General features: G+C 33.6%; 4 protein-coding genes across 5 annotated transcripts; all 4 read left to right on the top strand.

Annotated features, from left to right (window-relative positions):
- The first annotated feature begins 5,360 nt into the window (after positions 1-5,360).
- LOC130954682 (upstream activation factor subunit UAF30) lies at positions 5,361-7,146 on the top strand. 2 transcript variants are annotated; one of them, XM_057881441.1, is made up of 2 exons: positions 5,361-5,900; positions 6,762-7,146. In XM_057881441.1, the coding sequence occupies exon 1, from the start codon at positions 5,546-5,548 to the stop codon at positions 5,897-5,899; it is 354 nt and encodes a 117-aa protein (XP_057737424.1). In that variant the 5' UTR covers positions 5,361-5,545; the 3' UTR covers position 5,900; positions 6,762-7,146. The 2 variants fall into 2 exon arrangements, with proteins under 2 accessions (XP_057737424.1, XP_057737423.1); XM_057881440.1 differs by having other exon boundaries at positions 5,373-5,851.
- A 9,301-nt stretch (positions 7,147-16,447) lies between these two features.
- LOC130956913 (uncharacterized) lies at positions 16,448-16,996 on the top strand. The gene is made up of 2 exons (XM_057883850.1): positions 16,448-16,687; positions 16,769-16,996. The coding sequence occupies exons 1-2, from the start codon at positions 16,448-16,450 to the stop codon at positions 16,994-16,996; spliced, it is 468 nt and encodes a 155-aa protein (XP_057739833.1).
- A 1,821-nt stretch (positions 16,997-18,817) lies between these two features.
- On the top strand, positions 18,818-20,185 carry LOC130956912 (glutathione S-transferase T3-like). The gene has a single exon (XM_057883849.1). The coding sequence runs from the start codon at positions 18,818-18,820 to the stop codon at positions 20,183-20,185; it is 1,368 nt and encodes a 455-aa protein (XP_057739832.1).
- A 363-nt stretch (positions 20,186-20,548) lies between these two features.
- Positions 20,549-21,868, top strand: LOC130956911 (uncharacterized). Its single transcript, XM_057883848.1, has one exon. The coding sequence runs from the start codon at positions 20,549-20,551 to the stop codon at positions 21,866-21,868; it is 1,320 nt and encodes a 439-aa protein (XP_057739831.1).
- Positions 21,869-22,369: the final 501 nt, after the last annotated feature.

The following is a 22,369-nucleotide window of genomic DNA, read 5'->3' as shown; positions in this document are numbered from 1 at the left end:
AAAGAAATAGAATCAGAAGCACAACAACAATAAAAACAGAATGAAAATCAGAAGCAGAAGAAATAGAAGCCATCAACCTCTGGCCACCGCCGCCCTCAGTGGGTCGGTTCTACCTTCCTTCTTCCTCCCCTTCGCCATGCGTCGAAGGCCAGCAGCCACCAAAAGCGCCACCTCTCCCTTCACAGAAGATGTCACATTGCCGTGTGCCACGTCGAAGGATTCGAAGCTGAAGACAACGAACTCGAAGACGCTTCTATCGATCCCATCACTCTTCGCTCTCCATCTTTCCAACCTCTCACAATTGACCTCACTCCTCCTACCCCATCGATCCCCAACCCGATCCCAAATCTGCACCCTCCGATCTCCCGAAACTGTTGCCCACCACCTTCGATTCCTGGGATGAGGATGAATTCGAAGGCCTCCCCATCGAACATCCCTCCTCCGATCACAATACTTCCTACTCCAATCCCACTTTTCCTCCTACCCATCCTGACGCCAAACCTCCCCAGGGTTCTCTTTCTCTCTCAACTTTAAATGCTCTCTGCCTTTTTTGTGTTTTGTTTTATTTTATAATTTTTTAGTTAGGAGTAATTTGGTAATAAAAATTAAAATTTTGGTAAAAAGAACGATTTTAAAATTAAGTTAAACCTTAGGGAGGATTTTATATGCAAAAAAAGGTTGGAAACGAAAAAATTTTCGACTTATACTTTAAAAACCAAAATCGTACTTAATCCAAATGAAAACATCCGATCCAAAATTTCTTAAAAATCTATTTAAATATATATACTCATGATTTATTTTGATCAATTTTTCAATTTTATGATTAACTATTTCCTTCGATCTTTCACCTAAATTTTAAAGTTACATGTTAATAAAAAATTAATGAATAAGTTAGTTCAAAGTCTTCCTAGTTAAGCAAAATGTTTAACAAATTATTGAATTAGCATTAATAACTGCTACTGCAGAATGAGAGTAGACCTATGAACCATGTCATTCAAAAAAATAGGAGAAAAAAGATAAAAAAAATATATAACTCTCGTGTCGTTCGTTTATTTTTATATATCTTTTTGTGATGGATAATTAGAATAGTAATATTAAAGTTCGTGAATCTTAATCAACATATATAATGATGAAGAGTGTTAGGAATCAGTAATTTTTGCAATTTATAATTATCAAATTATTATTAATAATATTTTTAATGGTGAGAGATTTTATCCAATAGTATAAGATTATTTATTTTTTTTATTGGTTATATACTAATTAAAATTTAATAAAATTATTTGTCTCCTAAACTTTTTCTATAATGACATTTTGGATTAATTTTGTCATTAACTAATAATGTTGATACAGTATGCATTTTAATAAGTAGTAATATCGACAATATCAATAATAAATAATACATATAAGGAAGGATGGGTGACAACTGATAACATCATCTAAAACTAAAACCCTAATTCTAAATTAGAAAATGATTTTAATCTTATTCTTATATTTCATGGTATGTTAAGAAGAATAGAATGGAACAATGATCGGTTGTTAAATAGTTTCATTTAGAGAGGTAAAAGAGAGAAAAAAAAAAGAGAAGAAAAAGAAATGATATTGTATTTATAAGAGACTATTTGTCCCAATTAAAAATTTTAAAGAAAAAATTATTTATTCTAATTCAATAATTAAGTAACACGTCAGTATCTAATATGTCATAATTCTACCATTACAAGATAATAGCAAATTATTGTCATTCTCTAATACTAAATGTGTAAATTATCCAATAATAATAATAATAATAATAATAATAATAATAATAATAATATTTTTTAAATTATAAATTTAATTTTATTGTAAAAAGTAGGGAAAAAGCTCAAACAAGATCATACCAATTTAACATATTGGGGATTCTAGAAATTCTCAACAAGCGAATTCTTTACAATGTGTTAATTTATTTTCCATGTGTTAATTTGTTCTTTTAATAAAATTTTAATAGGAAAACATCAATTTAGAAATATTTAAAAAAAGTAGAAATTTTTAAGAGTTTTGATTAAAAAAGTGTGTGTTTTTTTATAATTATTGAAAATAATCATTGTTAACATATTTTGAAATCATATTAAAATTTAATTATTCTTCACATCTAATCAATTTTAACATCCAAATAATTTAAAGTCACGTGCTTCTTCTTCTTCTTCGTTATCTTTCTCTTTTGTTATCGTCATCACCAACAACTAGAACTGGAAGTGAGCCGAGTTGAGTCGAGATAGACCAAACTCAAAATCGGCTCACCAAAAGCTCACGAGCTGACTCGAACTCACGAGTTGACTCAAATAATAAGAATATAGTCTATAATTCTATATCAATAAATTATAACTTATATATTTTTAAAATATTTAAAAAGATTAATTTTATATATTATTTATCTATCAATAAATTATAAATTTTTTATGTCCTACATCAAAATTATATATAAAAGATAAATATAAAATTTTAAATAAGTAACATCATTAATGTATACATACATACATATATATATATATTATTTCATGTGTCTATATAATATTAAAATATAATAATTATATATATATAATCGAGCAAGCTCACGAGCTAATAAGCTGAGCTTATCCAAACTCAAACTTGACTCATTTAATTTATGAGTTTAATTCCAGGCTCAAGATAGAATTATTAACGAGTTGAGCTCGAACTGGCTCATGAACTGGCTTGGCTCACTTCCAGCCATACCAACAACACCACCGTCCCATCCTCCTTCTTTTCTCATTTGAATTTCTTCTCCTCCTTCTTTTTTCTTCTCCTTCTATATCATCATCATCTTCTTCTTATACATATCGTCGTTATCGTTATCGTCGTTATTGTTATTGTTATTGTTGAATTTTACCATGTTGATGATGTTGTTTGATCCAAAATTAATTTTCGATGTGTTTTTTGTTCATGATTCAGTCTTGTTTATCTGATTTTTTTCGAACTGACTTAATTGTGTCGCAATTGTTATGTAATTTCGGTTCATTTCTGAGTTAATTGTGTCGCAATCCATTATGTAATTTCGGTTCATTTCTGACTTAATTATGTTGCAATCATTATATAATTTCGGTTCATTTCTGAGTAAATTAAGATATATTTGGACTCGTTGTCCTGCACAATTCAACTCTTTCTCCTTATCTTCTACTGCTTCTTCTTTTTTTTTTCTTTTTCTTCTTCATCTTCTTATTTCATTTTTTCAAAATTCTTTTTTATTTACTCTCTTAAGAGGAATAAGACCAAGAAAAAGAGAAGAAAATATCAAACAAAAAAAATATATTAATGACGTTGTCTAATTCAAAATTGATTTTGGATGTGTTTTTGTTCATGATTCAATTTTGTTTGTGTGATTATTGATTATGGTAAATTTTACTTCATTTCTGAGTTAATTGTGTCAATCAATTTTATAAAATTTTGGTTCATTTCTGAGTTAATTGTGTCACAATCATTATATAATTTCGGTTCATTTATGAGTGAATTAAGGTGCATTTGGACTCGTTGTCCTGCACAATTCAAAACTCTTTCTCCTCTTCATCCTCATCTTTTACTTCTTCTTCTTTTTCATATTTTTTATCTTTTTCTTCCTCATCTTCTCCTTTTTATTTCATTTTCTCAAAATTCTTCTTCATTTATTCTCTTAAGAGGAATAAAATCAAGAAAAAAAAGAAGAAAATATCAAACAAAAGAGAAGAAACATATTAATGACGTTGTCTGATCCAAAATTGATAATTTTTTCCTCTGTTGTAGCTAAATTCTCCTCAGTTGAGCTTAAAATTCACATGCAAAATCTCTAAGTTCATGTTGAAAATCTTTTATTATTAACATCCATTGCTTCTCAAATGTGCATATTCTTTACCATTGTTCTCTATTTTTCTTTCTTTCTGAGTTAATTGTGTCACAATTGTTATGTAATTTCGGTTCAATTTTGAGTTAATTGTGTCGCAATTAATATATAATTTTGGTTTATTTCTGAGTGAATTAAGGTGTATTTGAACCTGTTGTCCTGCACAATTCAAATTTTTTTCTCCCCACCTTCTATTGCAATAACGACAGCAACAAAAGAATGACGATGAGGAGAAAACACGCGAAGAAGAAGAAGGAGAAGGAGAAAGAAAAAGAACACGAGAAAAAAGAGGAGCGCGAAGAAAAAGAAGAAAACGACGATGACAATAACAATGACGATGACTTAGTTGGAAGAATGCGCATGCAATCATGTTCTTTTTAATAAGAGTGGTTTTGTTGGTATTAGATATACTTAGTTGAACTTAGATAACAATATTACTTAGATATATAACAAATCTAATTTAAATTCACAATTAAGTTATTTCATACAATAGTTGATAGATTTTATTTTATTTTTGAATTTATAGTATTTACAAGTATAAATACAACTCTTTTTTTCCTTGTTACGTTCATATTAATATTATTCTTAGTATTTTATATATGAATAACAATGGTGATAAAATCTATCTAACTGATTATAATATTCTTTTACTAGATAAGATTTATTCTTGTAAGTAAAAAATAAGATAAAAAATAGTATAAATAATTGTCTTTAACTTACAAATATAAATAATTAATCAATACATAAATAATTTTAATTAAATACAAATTATTCCAAATAACTTAAAAGTTTTTTTTTTATTTACCTGCTTCTTGTATAACACAAATGATAAAGGTAAATGACATGATTATCAAGTAAACAAATTACACTAATCATACAAAACTGCTCCCCCCCCCCCCCCTTTTTTTTTATTACGGGTGATCATTCACATAGTAGTTATTTATATAAAATTATTAAAATACTCTTTATATAAAATAATAATAACTATTTAATAATTTAATATATTTAATTAAATTATTTGACATTCAATATATTTATATTTAAGTTGTTATATTCATATGTTTGTAAAAAGTTTAAAATTATGAAAAAAATAAAAAGGTTAACTTTTTGTAAAATTATTTTGATAACAATTAAAAAAGTATGTAGAAAAAGAATTAAATTCAATTTTTAAACCTCTATTTTTATTTTATAATTTTAGAAACTTTCATCCGCTAGTGAAAAAAATACAAATAAATGTATGATGTACAATTACTAAATTTTAGTGATAAAAATGTCCTATTTTAATTATCTTACTTTTAAAAGTTACATCAAAATCAAACTTTTAAAATCCTTTTAAATATGTATCTATAATATTTAGTTTCTTTTTCAAATTTTAAACTATCCTCGAAAGTTATTTTTCGTTTGACATTTTAAATATTTTAAGATTATTTGTGGTGGTTTAGTTTTAGTCTTAAGAAATTATTAGTTCTTTGAAAAAATCCCTTTTACCCTTTAGATATACTTAAGAATGTAGAAGATGCATATAAAAGGGGAGCGAGACTGAGAGAGGGAACGAAGCAAGAACGGAAAGGGTTTTTGTGTTGGTAGTGTTGTGTAGTGCGTGAGAGATAAGACTCTGGCTCTGCGACCCACTCACTCGCTTTATTTGTGTTAATCTATCATCATCGTCATTCAGCAGTGATGGCAGCGTCTCTGGGAGTGTTTTCCGGAATGAGCTTCGTGGCGGCTGAGGCGCCCTCAGGAAGCCTCTTCAGGTCTGTGGCTGTGGCTGTTCATGTCCCGCCGAAGTGGGGAAGGGTGCTGGGGGCTGTGCGAGCGGTGACGTCGGCGACGGTGTCGGAGACTCCTTCGAGCCCTAAGGTAAGGGGCATAATGAAGCCCCGCAAAATCTCTCCGGAGATGCAAGCCATCTGCGGCGTCTCCGAGATTTCTCGAACCCAGGCTCTCAAGCAGATTTGGGCCTACATCAAGGAAAACAATCTTCAGGTCCTTTTCTTCTTCTTTTGGCTTCCATGGACCATGATAACTGGATAAGGTTTTTTTTATCAGTATTTTTTCATAATTATTTTCAATGTCCTTCTGTTGTGCATTCCTAATGCCATTTTTTGTAATTATTCAGCAATCTATGAGAGTATGAGAGTATGACTTCTTTGTTAGTGTATTATTTACTGATTTTTGTGTTTCTTGTATATTTATTGATTCTAATGAAGTTGTCTATTAGACTTGATTTCGTATTCCTGTTACCTGTTCCCTATTTCTCCTTGCAGTCTAGTAGTATCCAAATTAGGAAGCTGCGTGGTCCAACTTGTTGTTCTTAGCACTACTACCACTTGCACTAAATTGCACCATTTTCTCATACAGTTTACAACATCTACATTCAGCTTTTTCATATCATACGAGTTGAGTGCGCATTCCTAATCCTATGTACTTTTTCTAGATCTTTCATTATATGAGCGATTAATGCATGTATATATGTTCATCAAGCAAATTTACCCCTAGGGGACTGCTCCTTCTTTTCAAGTCTGAAAGAAGAGGATGCCTAGACAATGACAGAAGGAGTAACTGGTAGAAAGACCTCAAAAACTTGGGGGCAATTTTTTGCAATGATTTCCACTCATTATGTGCTTGTTCTAAAAATGACCCATAATTATTATCCGTTTTGCGTGAGACATTAACTCATGCTTTTACCTTTCCTATTTCTAACAAATGGATCTGCACAACTCCATGAATATCCAGCAGTTCTGTTAAGCTGATTTTATAATAATAGTTTATGAGGAAGATTTCCATGGTGGTTTCTTGAGCCAGCTGATGTTTCTGCGTTCAATGTGTTATTGGCAACTATTTCCTTTATTAAAATACATTTCTTTTACTAACTTGTTGCTTCTACTTCTGACAGGATCCTGAAAACAAGAAGATCATAATTTGTGATGAAAAGCTGAAGAAGATATTTGCTGAGAGAGATCAAGTTGGCATGCTTGAGATTGCTGGATTAATTAGCCCACACTTTCTTAAATGATAGCACTATAGCGGGAAGTTGGACTAGATTAGGTCCCATGTATGCGAATCACTCATCATGTTTTGGTTTATGAAACAGTTATGTTTACCTTGTCCTGCAACATAGAAGATGTCATAGTGTTTTTAGTAGTTGGGATTACAGAATTAGCATTCCCCAAGAGTTAAACTTTGAATGTTGTAGGCTCTTCAAGAGCGTTAGTGGGCTACCGTTAGGATTTTATTCGACATTTTGGGATCTTTTATATTATGGTGCTATCTATATTGCAGATATCGTTATTATAATTGTCCGCAAGGTACTGGTTTCGTAGCAGAGTAATGCAGGAGTAAAGATGATTAAATGAGTGATTGCTGATTACAGTATTAGAATTTTAAGCTGTTCGCTCATTCGCAGGAGGGAAATGTTCATTGCTGTCCAGGGAGCTGCTGCTTTTGGATTGGAACAACTTGGACGTGAACTAACGTTTAAGTGTGTGATTTATCGGTATGTCAGCAATTTCCATGAGTGACAGGCTGAGTTTGGCTTTGAAAACAGAACATGAGAGAGCAATCTCTGTTAGACTGTTAGTGACTAAGGTCAAGTTTGGTTTTGAGAACCGAGAGAACATTGAGAATAAGATATAAAGAATAAAGACATAAAAATTTAAGAATAAGATATAAAAAAGGGCGATTTATATAAATAAAATAAATGAAAAAGTGTTACGCAAATACAACAATCAGATGCAAATGTAACAAATCTAATTATATGTAATTTGCGACACCCAAATGCGATTTCTAATTACATGTAATTCGCTAGACCCTATCGCGGAGTGTATTCTGCGAGACCCTGTGGCGGATTATAAAGGGAGTGACTCACTATAAAAACCGCGTGAGGGTATAGCGGATTTCATTTCATGAGTGCTAATAGTGACTTAGAGAGAGAAAGTAGAGAGAAGTTAGAGAAAAAAGGTTGGGTTTAGGGTGAGCTTCTTGGAGTAGTTCCATTAAGCGTAACCATGGAAGATGAAAGGCGTTTGTACCGGCTCAACAGCGTTGCTCATTTAGCCGAAACCATCAATGAAGAGGTAAGTCTTTGATGTGGAATTTAAAGTCCACAAACTAACCGACAAGTGTACCGGGTCGTATCAAGTAATATCTCAAGTGAGTGAGGGTCGATCCCATGAGGATTAATAGATCAAGCAACAGTAATTGAGTGATTTACTTAGTTAGACAGACAGAAAATAGCGTTTGGGTCTCAATTGCATTAAAACAGTAAAATCAAAAAATCAGAAAACAAGCAGTAAACAAGTTATGAAATATATATATGAAGAAACAGTTAAGGTTTTAGAGTTATCTATTTTCTGGATTGACTTTTCTTACTAACTATTAATTATGCAAGATTTAATTCATGGCAAACTATAAGTGACTAAATTAGGCTTAGACCTTTTTAGTCTCCTCTAACTTTCATCAATCACCAATTCCTTGGTCACTTAATTTCAATTAGAGGGTGAAGTTCAATTCTAGTTTATATGCCACAAAACCCTAATTACCCAAATATAAGAGGATTATATGTCATGTATCCTGTTAAGTCCAGATAATTAGAAATTTAGGAGAATATGTTTTCAAGCTGTTGTTCAAGTATAGAGCTTTTCTAAGTTATACAAGAACTCAATTAGAACAAGGATCATACTTCCGTTCCACCCAAATTCATAAGATAAAGAACGAAAACAATTCTTGAAATATAAATCATTACATGAATTAAAATAAAAAAATAATAGTATCAATCCATACACTAGACAGAGCTCCTAACCTTAACAGTGGAGGTTTAGTTGCTCATGATTCAGAGAGAAAACTAGGATTCAGAAAAGTGTAAAGTGTGGAATGAGGTAGAAGAGAAGAGAAGAGCCCGAAGGACTGATTCTTTTCCCTTTTATATCTAATCCTAATTAATGTAAAATATATTTCCTAAAAACTAAATAATATCTTTTTCTAATCATAAAAGAAATAAAGTTTAATTAAAATTTATTAATTGATTCCCGTAGCCTTTGGACGTGAATGGGGACCACTTTTGTACTAAAGGTTGGCGCCAAACTTGAAGAACTTCAAGTTCGGCGTGGAGGAGGCCGCGTTGATTTCTCTTGCTTTCCTTGAGTTGACGCCGAACTTGAGAAATCCCAAGTTCGGCGTGGAGATGGCAGTGCGATTTCTCTTTAGAGGCTTTGAGCTGGCGCCAAACTTGAGTGAACTCAAGTCTGGCGTGAAGTGGTCCATATGAAATGGAAAAAAAGGGTATACTATTATATATCATTGGAAAACTCTGGAAGTTAGCTTTCCAATGCCACTAGAATAAAGTCAATTAGACCTCTGTAGCTCAAGTTATTTTTGTTTGAGTGCAAGGAGGTCGGGGTTGACAGCATCATTCGCTTTCTTCCTTTTCTGCCACAAAATTCCGTCAAATCCATTCGAATGCTACCTGAAATAAATAGAAATTGCAAACAACTCAAAGTAGCATTCATAGTAGCTAAAGGTAATTAAATCTTGATTAAAATTAATAATTTGAATGCAAATTCACTAGGAAAAGATAGAAAAGATGCTCACGCATCAGTCTCTTTATTCTTTTTGAGGTGGATAATATCTGTATATTTTATTTAATCTTAAGGAAGTTACTTATTAATTAGAAAAATAGAACCTTAGTTTAGTTTAGGGTTTGAAAATTAAAATTTAAAATTTAAATTTAAATGTAGAGAATTTGAAGTTAGATATTTAGAAATTAAGATTGGAATTTGAAATGTAGGATTTATGGCTTGTTGATAGTTTTTGCAATAATTATCTAAAGTTGGAAATTTGAAACCTGATTTTTTGGATGTGTAGGGTTTACTAATAGAAATTTAAGATTTACAAGTTGATTTAATTTTGTAATGTTTGTTGTCCTGAAGTTGATTTAAAACCTAGGTAGTTTATGTCTTGAAACATAAATTATGGCTTGGTGATGTCAGTGTTAGAAATTAATTAGGCGTTCTTTATTTTTGAATATGCCGTTACATGATAGGATCATACCTTATTTGGAGAGGGCTGGGTTGTAGCATCTAGCTAGGCTGAACGTGCATTAGTTCTGGTTGGATGAGCCTCTGTTCAACGTATTTATTGAGAGGTGGCGGCCTAAGATCCACACTTTCCATATGCCGTTTGAAGAGTGTACTATCACGCTCCAGGATGTGGCATATCAGTTGGGACTGCCTGTGGATGGACAGCCTGTTTCTGGGTGCATGACTGACTTCCACCTGCATATCGAGGGTGCCAGATCGGTGTAAGAGTAGTTCCAGGAGTTATTTGGTGAGCATCCACCACCGGATAAGAGAAAGTTATACACGATCCACTTCACATGGTTTCATGAGAGGTTCAGGGTGTTACCAGCTGATGCTTCTGAGGAGACCGTGCGCATATATGCACGTGCGTATATTATGATGCTTCTGTCGACACAACTGTTTATGGACAAGAGTGGTAATTGGGTCCACCTTTGGTGGTTGCTATTTGTGGCGAGACTTGACGACATCGGCAGCTATAGCTGGGGCTCAGCTACGTTGGCATGGTTGTACCGATGCATGTGTTGGGTGGCTAACAGAAACGTTACCAACTTGGCCGGCTCCTACAATTGCTACAGACATGGATCTTTTGGCGGTTCCCCACACTGAGGCTGTAGGGGTTTGACGCTTTTTCTTTTCTGTTGGCATCTAGGTATTCGTTAATACACGTAGTCTTTCATTCTCCGTTATAAGTTATTAACGTTCTACATATGAAAGTACAAATTCATGTGACATTTCTATCATTCAGATGGGCCACTTATTTACCCACGTCTGATGGGAAGGAACAAAGAATTATCCAGTATCGCCTTGCATTATATCAACTGAGTGATCGAGATATAAGTCATTTATTTTTGTTTTCAATATTTTATTAGTTCTTCCCCCACTTATTTGTATACATTGTTACAATGCTGACTAGTCTCCTCATTATCAGATTGTGTGGGAGCCTTATGATTCGCTGGACGTACTTGCCATCATTCATCCAGAGATACTGACTGAGGAACATAGTCAGTTATAGCGGGTGGTCACTAGTCTGATATACTTTGTAGTGATTGAGTGGCATTAACATCTACCTGAGCCAACTCTGAACATAGACTATCTTCATAGTAAGGATGGCACGGGTGGAGATAGATGGTTCCCCTCTTACTATTGGACATGGCATGAGCATTGGGACGAGTGAGTTTACTCTGTGTTGAGTATCCAGAGAGTGGCTGATCCTGGTCCATCTGCTGAGTTCCTAGACTGGTGGTACCGTGTTGCACATAGGATTCTGTCACTGGAGATTACATTTGCAGATCCCAAGCCAGTGGAGATTTCGGAGGATGCCGTACTCAGAGGGTCGTCGTAGGCGCCTGTTAGAGTTCCAACGTTGGATATACCTGATAACAGATGCATGGAGCGGAGACGATGCATTAGTACACGTGCCACTGATCAGAAGTGGCGCTGGCTTGATGACATGATGCAGGAGGAGCAGCTTGGTGGTGGGGATGACGGAGGCTAGGCAGATCATCGCCTGCATCGATCTAGTGCTAAACGACGGGCTACTCGTGCTGGACGAGCACCTTCCGTCCACCATGATAACGAGGCTGGATCGTCCCGTGCTCACCCTACTGACACTCAGCCTGGTGGCACTGCGGAGGCTACTATGGGTGGTACACCTTTTACTCACGTATCTAGCTCCCAGGTATTGCATGACGAGATCACGCAAATATTTGCTGATATTGCTACCACTACTTTGACCATGGATTTTGACGATCAGCTGGCTGGGCCACACTAGGGTGGCAAACGGGCCTAAACCCATCGGGTCGGCTCGCGTAACCCGCCAAAAAAGGCAGGTTGGGCTGGAAAATTGGGACCGCCAAATAGTAAAAGCCCGCCTAACCCGCACCGCTTAAACCGCGGGCTTTGGTGGGGTAGGCGTGCTTCCCCGCCGGGCTTAGAATTTTTTTAGCAAGGGGTATTTTTACAATTTTTTTACCAAAACCAAACTTTTCCCAACCTAACTTACAAGAGAATGAAGATGAAAATTGAGTATTTTGGATTATATTTATTTTGTTTTAGAGACAATATTTATAATTATGTTTTGGATTATGTTTATTTTGCTTTGGAAACAATATTTATAATTATATTTTGGATGAAAACTTAGTTTATAATTATATTTATTAAATATTTATAATTACAAAGACTTTAATATTTGTGAATATAAAAATTATAATTTGTTTATACTTTTAGAAATTATAATAGTTAAAAGTAAAAAATAGGAGAGATTTTTTTATGTTTTTATATATATTATTTAATAGTTAAAAGTTAAAAAAAAAAGAAAAAAAAGAGGTTATTTGGCGGGCTTAGCCCGCTGGCCCGCTAGCCCGCCGTTAGGCGGGACAGGCTAGGATTCTGGGACCGCCTCACTAGGTGGGGCGAGGCGGGCCAACCCGCCAAAGGGCGGGCTTCTTGCGGGGCGGGGCGGGCTTCCCCACTTGCCACCCCTAGGCCACAGTTCTATGCGGACTTCGCTGGGATCATATGGGGTTACGACATTTAGCAGTATCAGAGTCCAATCCCAAGGCGTCCGACTGAGCCTCCTGAGTACATGCCACAACCACCAGAGGTGCCGTTCCAGATTCCTGACTACCAGTTACCGCTCGACCTTAATAAGCCTGCAGGCAGCCCATACTACACTTGGTTTGGCATGGGGGGAGACACCACCATCTGCATTTGGAGTGGGTCTACAGGATGCTCCACCTAGAGATCAGCGAGCGACTAAAGTTAGGCGTCCGACTCGATGTGGCACAGGCTCACACCTACTTGGTCCATTTGGGGACGATCATGATGATGATGGTGACCAGCAGTAGCGCCCCTTGTGTTAGTTCCGACCGTTATATTTTTATGAAATATGACTTATTTATTTTCTTTTAGTGTTAATGGTTTGTGCCTATTATATTTATATGACTTATGTAGTAATTTATTTTGTGTTAGTGTTAATGCCTTGTGGCTATTATATTTTCTATGGCTTCATATATTTGTACGACACTTATGACTTATTACTTATGACGACTATATTTGTATGACTTTCTACATTTTGCATCATGGGTTGTTAATATTATACTGGTATTCATGAATTTGTTTCTATGAGCCATTCCCTTCATAATCCGTTACAGGGTCTCGTGGAATACACTTTGCGCCTATATCTTCATAAACTGCCATAGGATGTAGCGGTTTATGTGTTCGCAGTGTTTGAACGTAATCCGTGACAGGGTCTAGCGGATTACATGTACTTAGAAACCGCATTAGGGTGTCGCGAATTACATATAATTAGGTTTGTTGCATTTGCGTCTGGTTTTTCTGATTGTTGTATTTGCATAACACTTTATTCCATTTATTTTATTTATGTAAATTACCCTATAAAAAATAGAGACACGAAAATGAGTGTTTATGTATTTATTTAGTAATAAATTAAATATAAAAAGATATAATAATAAAAAATTAAAAAATATAATAATAAAAATATAATTATTCATAATTAATATGAATAATAAAAAAAAAAAAGAGTTGCTTTTACTAGTGTTTTTATATTTTTTCTACTCAAGATCATAAAATATATTAATTTAGTATTCAACTATTCATAACTCATTTACCAAACATAATGTTGTGTTTGTGTTTGCGTTTGTGAACAAAGGTTAAAAGGTAGTCCAACTGAATAATTTGGATATGGATTGATTTGAATGATAATTATATTTGAATAATTTGAATATGGATTGATTTGAGTGATAATTATATTTTGGAGTTTATTTTGTGTATTTTAAAATTTGAAAGATTAAATTATTCAATTTTAAAACTTAAATTAATTTGAGAAATTACTCAGAAGGAAGGATTAGGAAAGGCTAATTCCTTCAATACTTAGATTGGAGGACCTTGGTAATCGAAGTAGCTCTTGGTGAAGCTTAAGAACATCTTCAATGGGAGAAAAATTGGAGCCCAGTTACTGTTGTGTCAGAAAAAAAAAGAATTTATGCATTAGAGTGAGAATAAAGTGAATTTTAATACTAATTTCGAGAAGGAGGAGTCCCTCTAAATGGAGACTCCTGTTATCCAATCAACACTTGCCATTTGGCAAGTTATTTAAAAAATAAATAATTATATAAAATATTAATTAATTAAATAGTTATATTAAATAATTAAAGAATAATTATAATAATAAATTATATTAAATAATTATATTTTTATTTAATTAATAATTTATATTAATTATTTAAATAATTAAATTTTTATTTAATTAATAATTTATATTAATTATTTATATCATAATTAATATTAAATATTATTTATATTATTAATATTCATTATTTATATTATTTATATTATTTGCATAAAAAAATAAATTTAATTTTTACATTTTAAAAATAATTTTTTGTTGAATTGGTTATTTTAAATAATAATTAGTTTAGTAATAATTATCATAATTAATTATATTAAATAATTATATTTTTATTTAATTAATTTATTAATAATTATAATAATTAATTAGATTAAGTAATTAAATTTTTATTTAATTAATGATTTATATTAATCATTTATGTCTTAATTAATATTGAACATTATTTATATTATTATATTAAATTAGCCATTGTAAAATTAGCCGTTGTAAAATTAGCCGTTAGAAACTAGCCGTTACTATGTTACCGTTATTATTAATAAATTAATATTTTGTTACTCTATATATACCACTTAGATACATTTCTATTCTCACACTTTCTACTACTCTTCTTCATCTTCTTCCAAGTTTACGAAATCAAAGTTCTGCTAATATTATTTTTTGTTCGAAAAAATAGATCCAAACCAACTCAACTCTTTCTTCAATTACTTACAAAACTTTTCTCAAATTTCAAATACCTAACAATCTCAAACCTTAAACTCTCAAGTTCCAAATCAAAACTTCACACTACCGAATACATTTCAAAATCCAAATCCACAAAATCTTTCTAATTTCAATTTTCAAGCTCCTTATAATAATCAATTTCCTATATTCCAACCGCAAAATCAAAATTTACAAACACCACATTTTTCATTTTCATCCATATTTAACCCCTCTATCAGAAATGTTACTCCAACTTCCTTGCCGTTTCCAACTCAATTCAGTGCATCAAGACATAACTTATTTGGTGTTGGTGGCTCTTCTAACCCATCTTCTCAGACTCCTATACATTCTAGTCCAAATTCGTAATGTTCAGATTTTGCCAACCCTCGTGGATTAGATGCTATCAACCTCAGTGATGATGATATTGAAGATCGAAGGCAAAATAGTATTCAACACTGGAATTGAAAAGAGGATGAGATGCTGATCAGTGCATTTTGGAGTCGAATTCATAGCTACTATGTAAAATTTTGCTCTGACATGACAAGGGGAGTAGTTGCACGTAAGAAACGATGGTATAAGATAAACAAGGCTGTTGCACAATTTGCTGGTTGCTACGATCAAACTAGTCAAAACATTAGGAGTGGTTCGAATGCTGATGATATAAAGGAGTTAGCCTATAAACTTTATTCCATAAATTATGGTAAAAAAATTTACTTTTGAGAGGCATTGGAACATGCTTCGGTTAGAGAAAAAATGGAGAAGCCAACTACCTACACAGAGTGGCAGCTCAAAGAGAACCAAGGTTAATGCAACTGGAGCATACTCATCCTCATCAAACCTAGAAACACCGTTGGCTGACGAACCCGGTGTGAACTCTCCCGTTCGCCCACAAGGATCAAAGAAGAGCAAGCGAAAAGGTAAGGGAAAAGCACAAATTTGAAGATTTTAGCGAAAAGAAATCATCGATTGTTAAAAAATTATCCCTCATGGAAGATATTAAGAATGTTAGAGAAAAGAAACTAATGGATAGGAAAAAAAAAGAGAAGAGGAGAGGGAACATAGAGCAAAGATTATGGCAATAAAAAAAGGAGTTACGAATTCAAGCGGCAATGAAAGAACAAGAATTATAAGCTCAAACGGCAATGAAAGAACAAGAATTACAAACTCAGAGGTATTTTAAACAAATGGAGATAAATGCAAAAGAAAGGGAAATGAAAAGGGTGGCCAAGGAAAGGAAAGGGAAATGGATATGCAAATACTTAATGCTGACACGTCTACAATGAGTGTAAAACGACGAGCTCTTCATGAAATTGCATGTGAGAAAATAATCGCCAAGTGGTTTACTTAATGGTTCCTTGTATTTGTAGAGTTATGTAGTATGTTCTTATTTTTATTGCGTATTACTGGTATGTGATGTAGTTTGTTTTATTTATTTCTGATGTAATTTTTTAAATTAGTCAATATTATTGTGCCGTTATTATTCATGATAGTGACCGTTGCAAAACTAGCCGTTAAGTAGCCGTTGTTAAACTAGCCGTTGAGGAGTAGGTACTTATTGCAGACACACTTATAAATATCAACTATCAATGACTCTGCAACTCCACTTCAATTCTTGTTTCTCACCTCGAAAGAGAACTAAAAATTACATTTCTAGATATGGCTAGAAATTCTGATGATATGTTTAATGAGGCTTTGTATGACAAAAGAAGACGACAAGATAACACACTCATAGATAATTGGATCGATGAGTGTTTACTCGAAGATTCAAAAAAAGATATCGATAGAAGCTCTATCCCAACTCCTCGTAGATGGATCAACAGATATCGAGAAGCAGGACATGATCACCTTTTTCAAAATTATTTTGCAGATGAACTGGTGTATAATGCTGATATTTTTGTACGGAGATTTCAAATGAGAAGACATGTGTTCCTTCGGATAGTAGATGCTCTCTCAAACGTCTATCCGTATTTCCAATAGAGGGTTGATGCAACTGGAAGAAAAGGCTTGTCACCACTTCAAAAATGTACCGCTGCGATACGGATGTTAGCATATGGCGTAGCAACTGATGCCGTTGATGATTATGTGTGCATAGGCAAGAGCACTACAATTGAATGCTTGGAAAAATTTGTTGAAGGTATCATTTCGGTGTTCGAGGATGAATACTTGCAAAAACCAAATCCAAATGACATACGACGCCTGCTATAAATGGCGGAGGGTCGTGGCTTTCCTGGCATGTTGGGTAGTATTAACTTCATGCATTGGCAATGAAAAAATTGTCCAAAGGTGTGGAAAGGTATGTACATGAGTAGTTATCGTGGGGTTGCAACCATAGTACTTGAGGTTGTAGCATCTTCAGACCTTTGGATATGGCATGCGTTCTTTGGAGTTTCTGGTTCAAATAACGATATCAACGTGTTAGATCGTTCTCCAGTGTTCGATGATATTCTAAATGACCGTGCTCCGAAGGTAAATTATACTATTAATGGTAATAATTATACTATGGGATACTATTTAGCATATGGTATTTATCTTAAATGGGCCATATTTGTCAAATCAATCTCAAAGCCACAAGGGGAGAAATGCAAGTTATTTGCACAATACCAAGAAGGGCAAAGAAAAGATGTGGAGCGAGCATTCGGAGTGTTGCAAGCACGCTTTGCAATTATACGTGGTCCAGCTCGCTTTTGGGAAAAGAAGTAGCTTGCCAATATAATGATAGCTTGTATTATATTGCATAATATGATTGTTGAGGATGAAAGAGACACTTATGTAGGAAATTTTGCTCAAGGCTTAGAGTATGATGATGTCGAAAATGGCTTATCACAACCTCAGTTGGGAGAAGAAGATTTTGCACCATACCATCAATTTTTCTAAAGAAATGCCAAACTTCAAAATAGACAGCAGCATAAACAATTGAAAGAGGACTTGATTGAACACATATGGCAATTTCACAATGCTTGTCGTCAACTATAGAGTTTAATTATGTTTTTTTGTATTAAGTAATTTTACAAATTAGTGTAATCCCGAATTATATATTGTGTATTATTGTTATATATGAATTTATTTAATATTAATATCTTTTAATAGTGAATTATTTTTAAATTTTTAAATTTAATTTATATAATTGAAAAAAATTAATTACATTAATTTTAAGTATTTTAATTAATTAATTAAGTGGGACTATAATAGAGACTAAAGTTACTTCTTCTTAATAGAAAAGAGAAATATTTTAAATTCCTATTTATTGTTTATGACGTAAAAGCTAATATAAAATTATTTTTTATGACAAATAGATCATAAATAGAAACTTGGATAAATTTCATATTGAAAATGGTCTAAGAGCAAGTCCAATGGGAGTCCCAACTTTGCTTTTCTCTGACACCAACGAGTCCCCAACCGTTGGAGCAAAGCAAGTAAAGGTCCCCACACGTTTTACTAGGAGAGCCAAGCCCTCTGAGCAGGGACTTTGTGCAACCAATAATAACTTGCCAAGTGGCAAGTTATTATTTAAATAAATAATTATATAAAATTATATTAATTATATTAAATAATTATATTATAATAAATAGATAATAATTAATTTAATAATAATTATACTAAATATTTATATTAAATAATTAAATAATAATTAATGTTATAATAATTATAATAATTAATTATATTAAATATTGATATTCTTATTTAATTAATAATTTATTAATAATTATAATAATTAAGTAGATTAAATAGTTAAATTTTTATTTAATTAATAATTTATATTAATTATTTATATCATAATTAATATTAAATATTATTTATATTTATATTGTTATATTAATTTAGCCGTTGCAAAACTAGCCGTTGTAAAAATAGCTGTTAGAAACTAGCCGTTACTATGTTACCGTTATTATTAATAAATTAATATTTTTTTACTCTATATAAACCACTTAGATACACTTCTATTCTCACACTCTCTACTACTCTTCTTCATCTTCTTCCAAGTTTACAAAATCAAAATTCTGCTACTATTATTTTTTGTTCAAAAAAATGGATCCAAACCAACTCAACTCTTTCTTCAATTACTTACAAAACTTTCCTCAAATTCCAAATACCCAACAATCTCAAACCTCAAACTCTCAAGTTCCAAATCAAAACTTCATACTACCAAATACATTTCAAAATCCAAATCCACAAAATCTTTCTAATTTCAATTTTCAAGCTCCTTATAATAATCAGTTTCCTATATTCCAACCGCAAAATCAAAATTCACAAACACCCCATTTTCCATTTTCATCCATATTTAACCCCTCTATCGGAAATGTTACTCCAACTTCCTTGCCGTTTCCAACTCAATTCAGTGCATCAAGACATAACTCATCTGGTGTTGGTGGCTCTTCTAACCCATCCTCTCAGACTCCTATACAATCTAGTCTAAATTCGCAATATTCAGATTTTGCCAACCCTCATGGATTAGATGCTATCGACCTCAATGATGATATTGAAGATCGGAGGCAAGATAGTATTCAACACTGGCATTGGAAAGAGGATGAGATGTTGATCAGTGCATGGTTAAATGTTTCAACTGACCCTGTAGTTGGTACCGATCAAAAGGGGGAAACATTTTGGAGTCGAATTCATAGCTACTGTGTAGAATTTTGCACCGACATGACAAGGGGGGTAGTTGCATGTAAGAAACGATGGTATAAGATCAACAAGGCTGTTGCACAATTTGCTGGTTGCTACGATCAAGCTAGTCGAAACATAAGGAGTGGTTCGAACGCTGATGATATAAAGGAGTTGGCTTATAAACTTTATTCCACAAATTGTGGTCAAAAGTTCACTTTTGAGAGGCATTGGAACATGCTTCGGTTGGAGCAAAAATGGAGAAGCCAACTACCTACACAGAGTGGCGGCTCAAAAAGAACCAAGGTTAGTGCAACTGGAGCATACTCATCCTCATCAAACCCAGAAACACCGTTGGCTGACGAACCCGGTGTGGACTCTCTCGTTCGCCCACAAGGATCAAAGAAGAGCAAGCGAAGAGGTAAGGGAAAAGCACAGATGTCTGAAGATTTTAGCGAAAGAAAATCATCGGTTGTCAAAAAATTATCTCTCATGGAAGATATTAAGAATGTTAGAGAAAAAGAACTAATGGAAAGGGAAAAAGAAAGAGAAGAGGAGAAGGAACATAGAGCAAAAATGATGGCAATCAAAGAGAAGGAGATACAAATTCAAGCGGCAATGAAAGAACAAGAATTACAAACTCAGAGGTATATTAAAGAAATGGAGATAAAAGCAAAAGAAAGGGAAATGGATATGCAAATACTTAATGCTGACACGTCTACAATGAGTGAGAAACGACGAGCTCTTCATGAGATTGCATGTGAGAAAATAATGGCCAAGTGGTTTACTTAATGGTTCCTTGTATTCGTAGTGTTATGTAGTATGTTCTTATTTATTTATTGCGTATTACTGCTATGTGATGTAGTTTGTTTTATTTACTTCTGATGTAAGTTTTTAAATTAGTCAATATTATTGTGCCGTTATTGTTCATGAAAGTGACCGTTGCAAAACTAGCCGTTAAGTAGCCGTTGCAAAAGTAGCCGTTAAGGAAAACTAGCCGTTGCAAAAGTAGCCGTTGCAAAACTAGCCGTTGCAAAACTAGCCGTTACAAAACTAGTTTCTCCACTTATAAATATCAACTATCAATGACTCCACAACTCCACTTCAACTCTTCTTTCTCACCTCGACAGAGAACTAAAAATTACATTTCTCCATATGGCTAAAAATTTTGATGATATGTTTAATGAGGCTTTGTATGGTAAAAGAAGACGGCAAGATAACACACTGATAGATAATTGGATCGATGAGTATTTACTCGAAGATTCAGAAGAAGAAGATATCGATAGAAGCCCTATACCAATTACTCGTAGATGGATCAACAGAGATCGAGAAGCAGGACATGATCGCCTTTTTCAAGATTACTTTGCAGATGAACCGGTGTATAATGCTGACATTTTTCGACGGAGATTTCGAATGAGAAGAGATGTGTTCCTTCGGATAGTAGACGCTCTCTCAAACGTCTATCCGTATTTCCACCAGAGGGTTGATGCAACTGGAAGAAGAGGCTTGTCGCCACTTCAGAAATGTACCGCTGCCATACGGATGTTAGCATACGGCGTAGCAGCTGATGCTGTTGATGATTATGTGCGCATAGGCGAGAGCACTACAATTGAATGCTTGGAAAAATTTGTTGAAGGTGTCATTTCTGTGTTCCAGGATGAATACTTGCGAAAACCCAATCCAAATGACGTACACCGCCTGCTACAAATGGCGGAGGGTCGTGGCTTCCCTGGCATGTTGGGTAGTATTGACTGCATGCATTGGCAATGGAAAAATTGTCCAAAGGCGTGGAAAGGTATGTACATGAGTGGTTATCGTGGGGTTGCAACCATTGTACTTGAGGTTGTAGCATCTTCAGACCTTTGGATATGGCATGCGTTCTTTGGAGTTTCTGGTTCAAACAACGATATCAACGTGTTAGATCGTTCTCCAGTATTTGATGACATTCTAAATGATCGTGCTCCGGAGGTAAATTATACTATTAATGGTAATAATTATACAATGGGATACTACTTAGCAGATGGTATTTATCCTGAATGGGCCACATTTGTCAAATCAATCTCAAAGCCACAAGGGGAGAAACGCAAGTTATTTGCACAATACCAAGAAGGGCAAAGAAAAGATGTGGAACGAGCATTCGGAGTGTTGCAAGCACGCTTTGCAATTATACGTGGTCCAGCTCGTTTTTGGGAAAAGAAGAAGCTTGCCAACATAATGAGAGCTTGTATTATATTGCATAATATGATTGTTGAGGATGAAAGAGACACTTATGCAGGAAATTTTGCTCAAGGCTTAGAGTATGATGATGTTGAAAATGGATTATCACAACCTCAGCTGGGAGAAGAAGATTTTGCACCATACCATCAATATCTCCAAAGAAATGCCCAACTTCGAAATAGGCAGCAGCATAGACAATTGAAAGAGGACTTGATTGAACACATATGGCAATTTCACAATGCTTGTCGTCAACTGTAGAATTTAATTATGTTTTTTTTGTATTAAGTAATTTTACATATTTGTGTAATCCCGAATTATATATTGTGTATTGTTGTTATGTATAAATTTATTTAATATTAATATCTTTTAATAGTGAATTATTTTTAAATTTAAATATTTAAATTATATTATTAAAAAAAATTAATTACATTAATTTCAAGGATTTTAATTAATTAATTAATTAGGTGGGACCACAACAGGGACTAAAGTTAGTTCCTCCTAATGGAGAAGAGAGAGATGTTATGAGTTCCTATTTACTGTTTATGACGCAAAAGCTGATGTGGAGTTACTTTTTATGACAGGTGGGCCATAAACAGGAACTGGGATGAGTTCCCTACTGGAGATGGTCTAATGGACGCTGCGAGAATTCCTTCAGGTGGGGTGCTGGTTTGCTCGAACAGGAACAAGTTTGCAACTAGCTCAGAGGGAAGGTGGAAGTATGCTCGCTACAACAAGAGTAATGACACATCATCACTAATC

This window comes from Arachis stenosperma, chromosome 10 (genome assembly GCF_014773155.1).
Source record: "Arachis stenosperma cultivar V10309 chromosome 10, arast.V10309.gnm1.PFL2, whole genome shotgun sequence".
Classification (NCBI taxonomy): domain Eukaryota; kingdom Viridiplantae; phylum Streptophyta; class Magnoliopsida; order Fabales; family Fabaceae; genus Arachis; species Arachis stenosperma.
The sequence above is the reverse complement of the archived record's forward strand: the minus strand, read 5'-3'. Positions and strand labels throughout refer to the sequence as shown.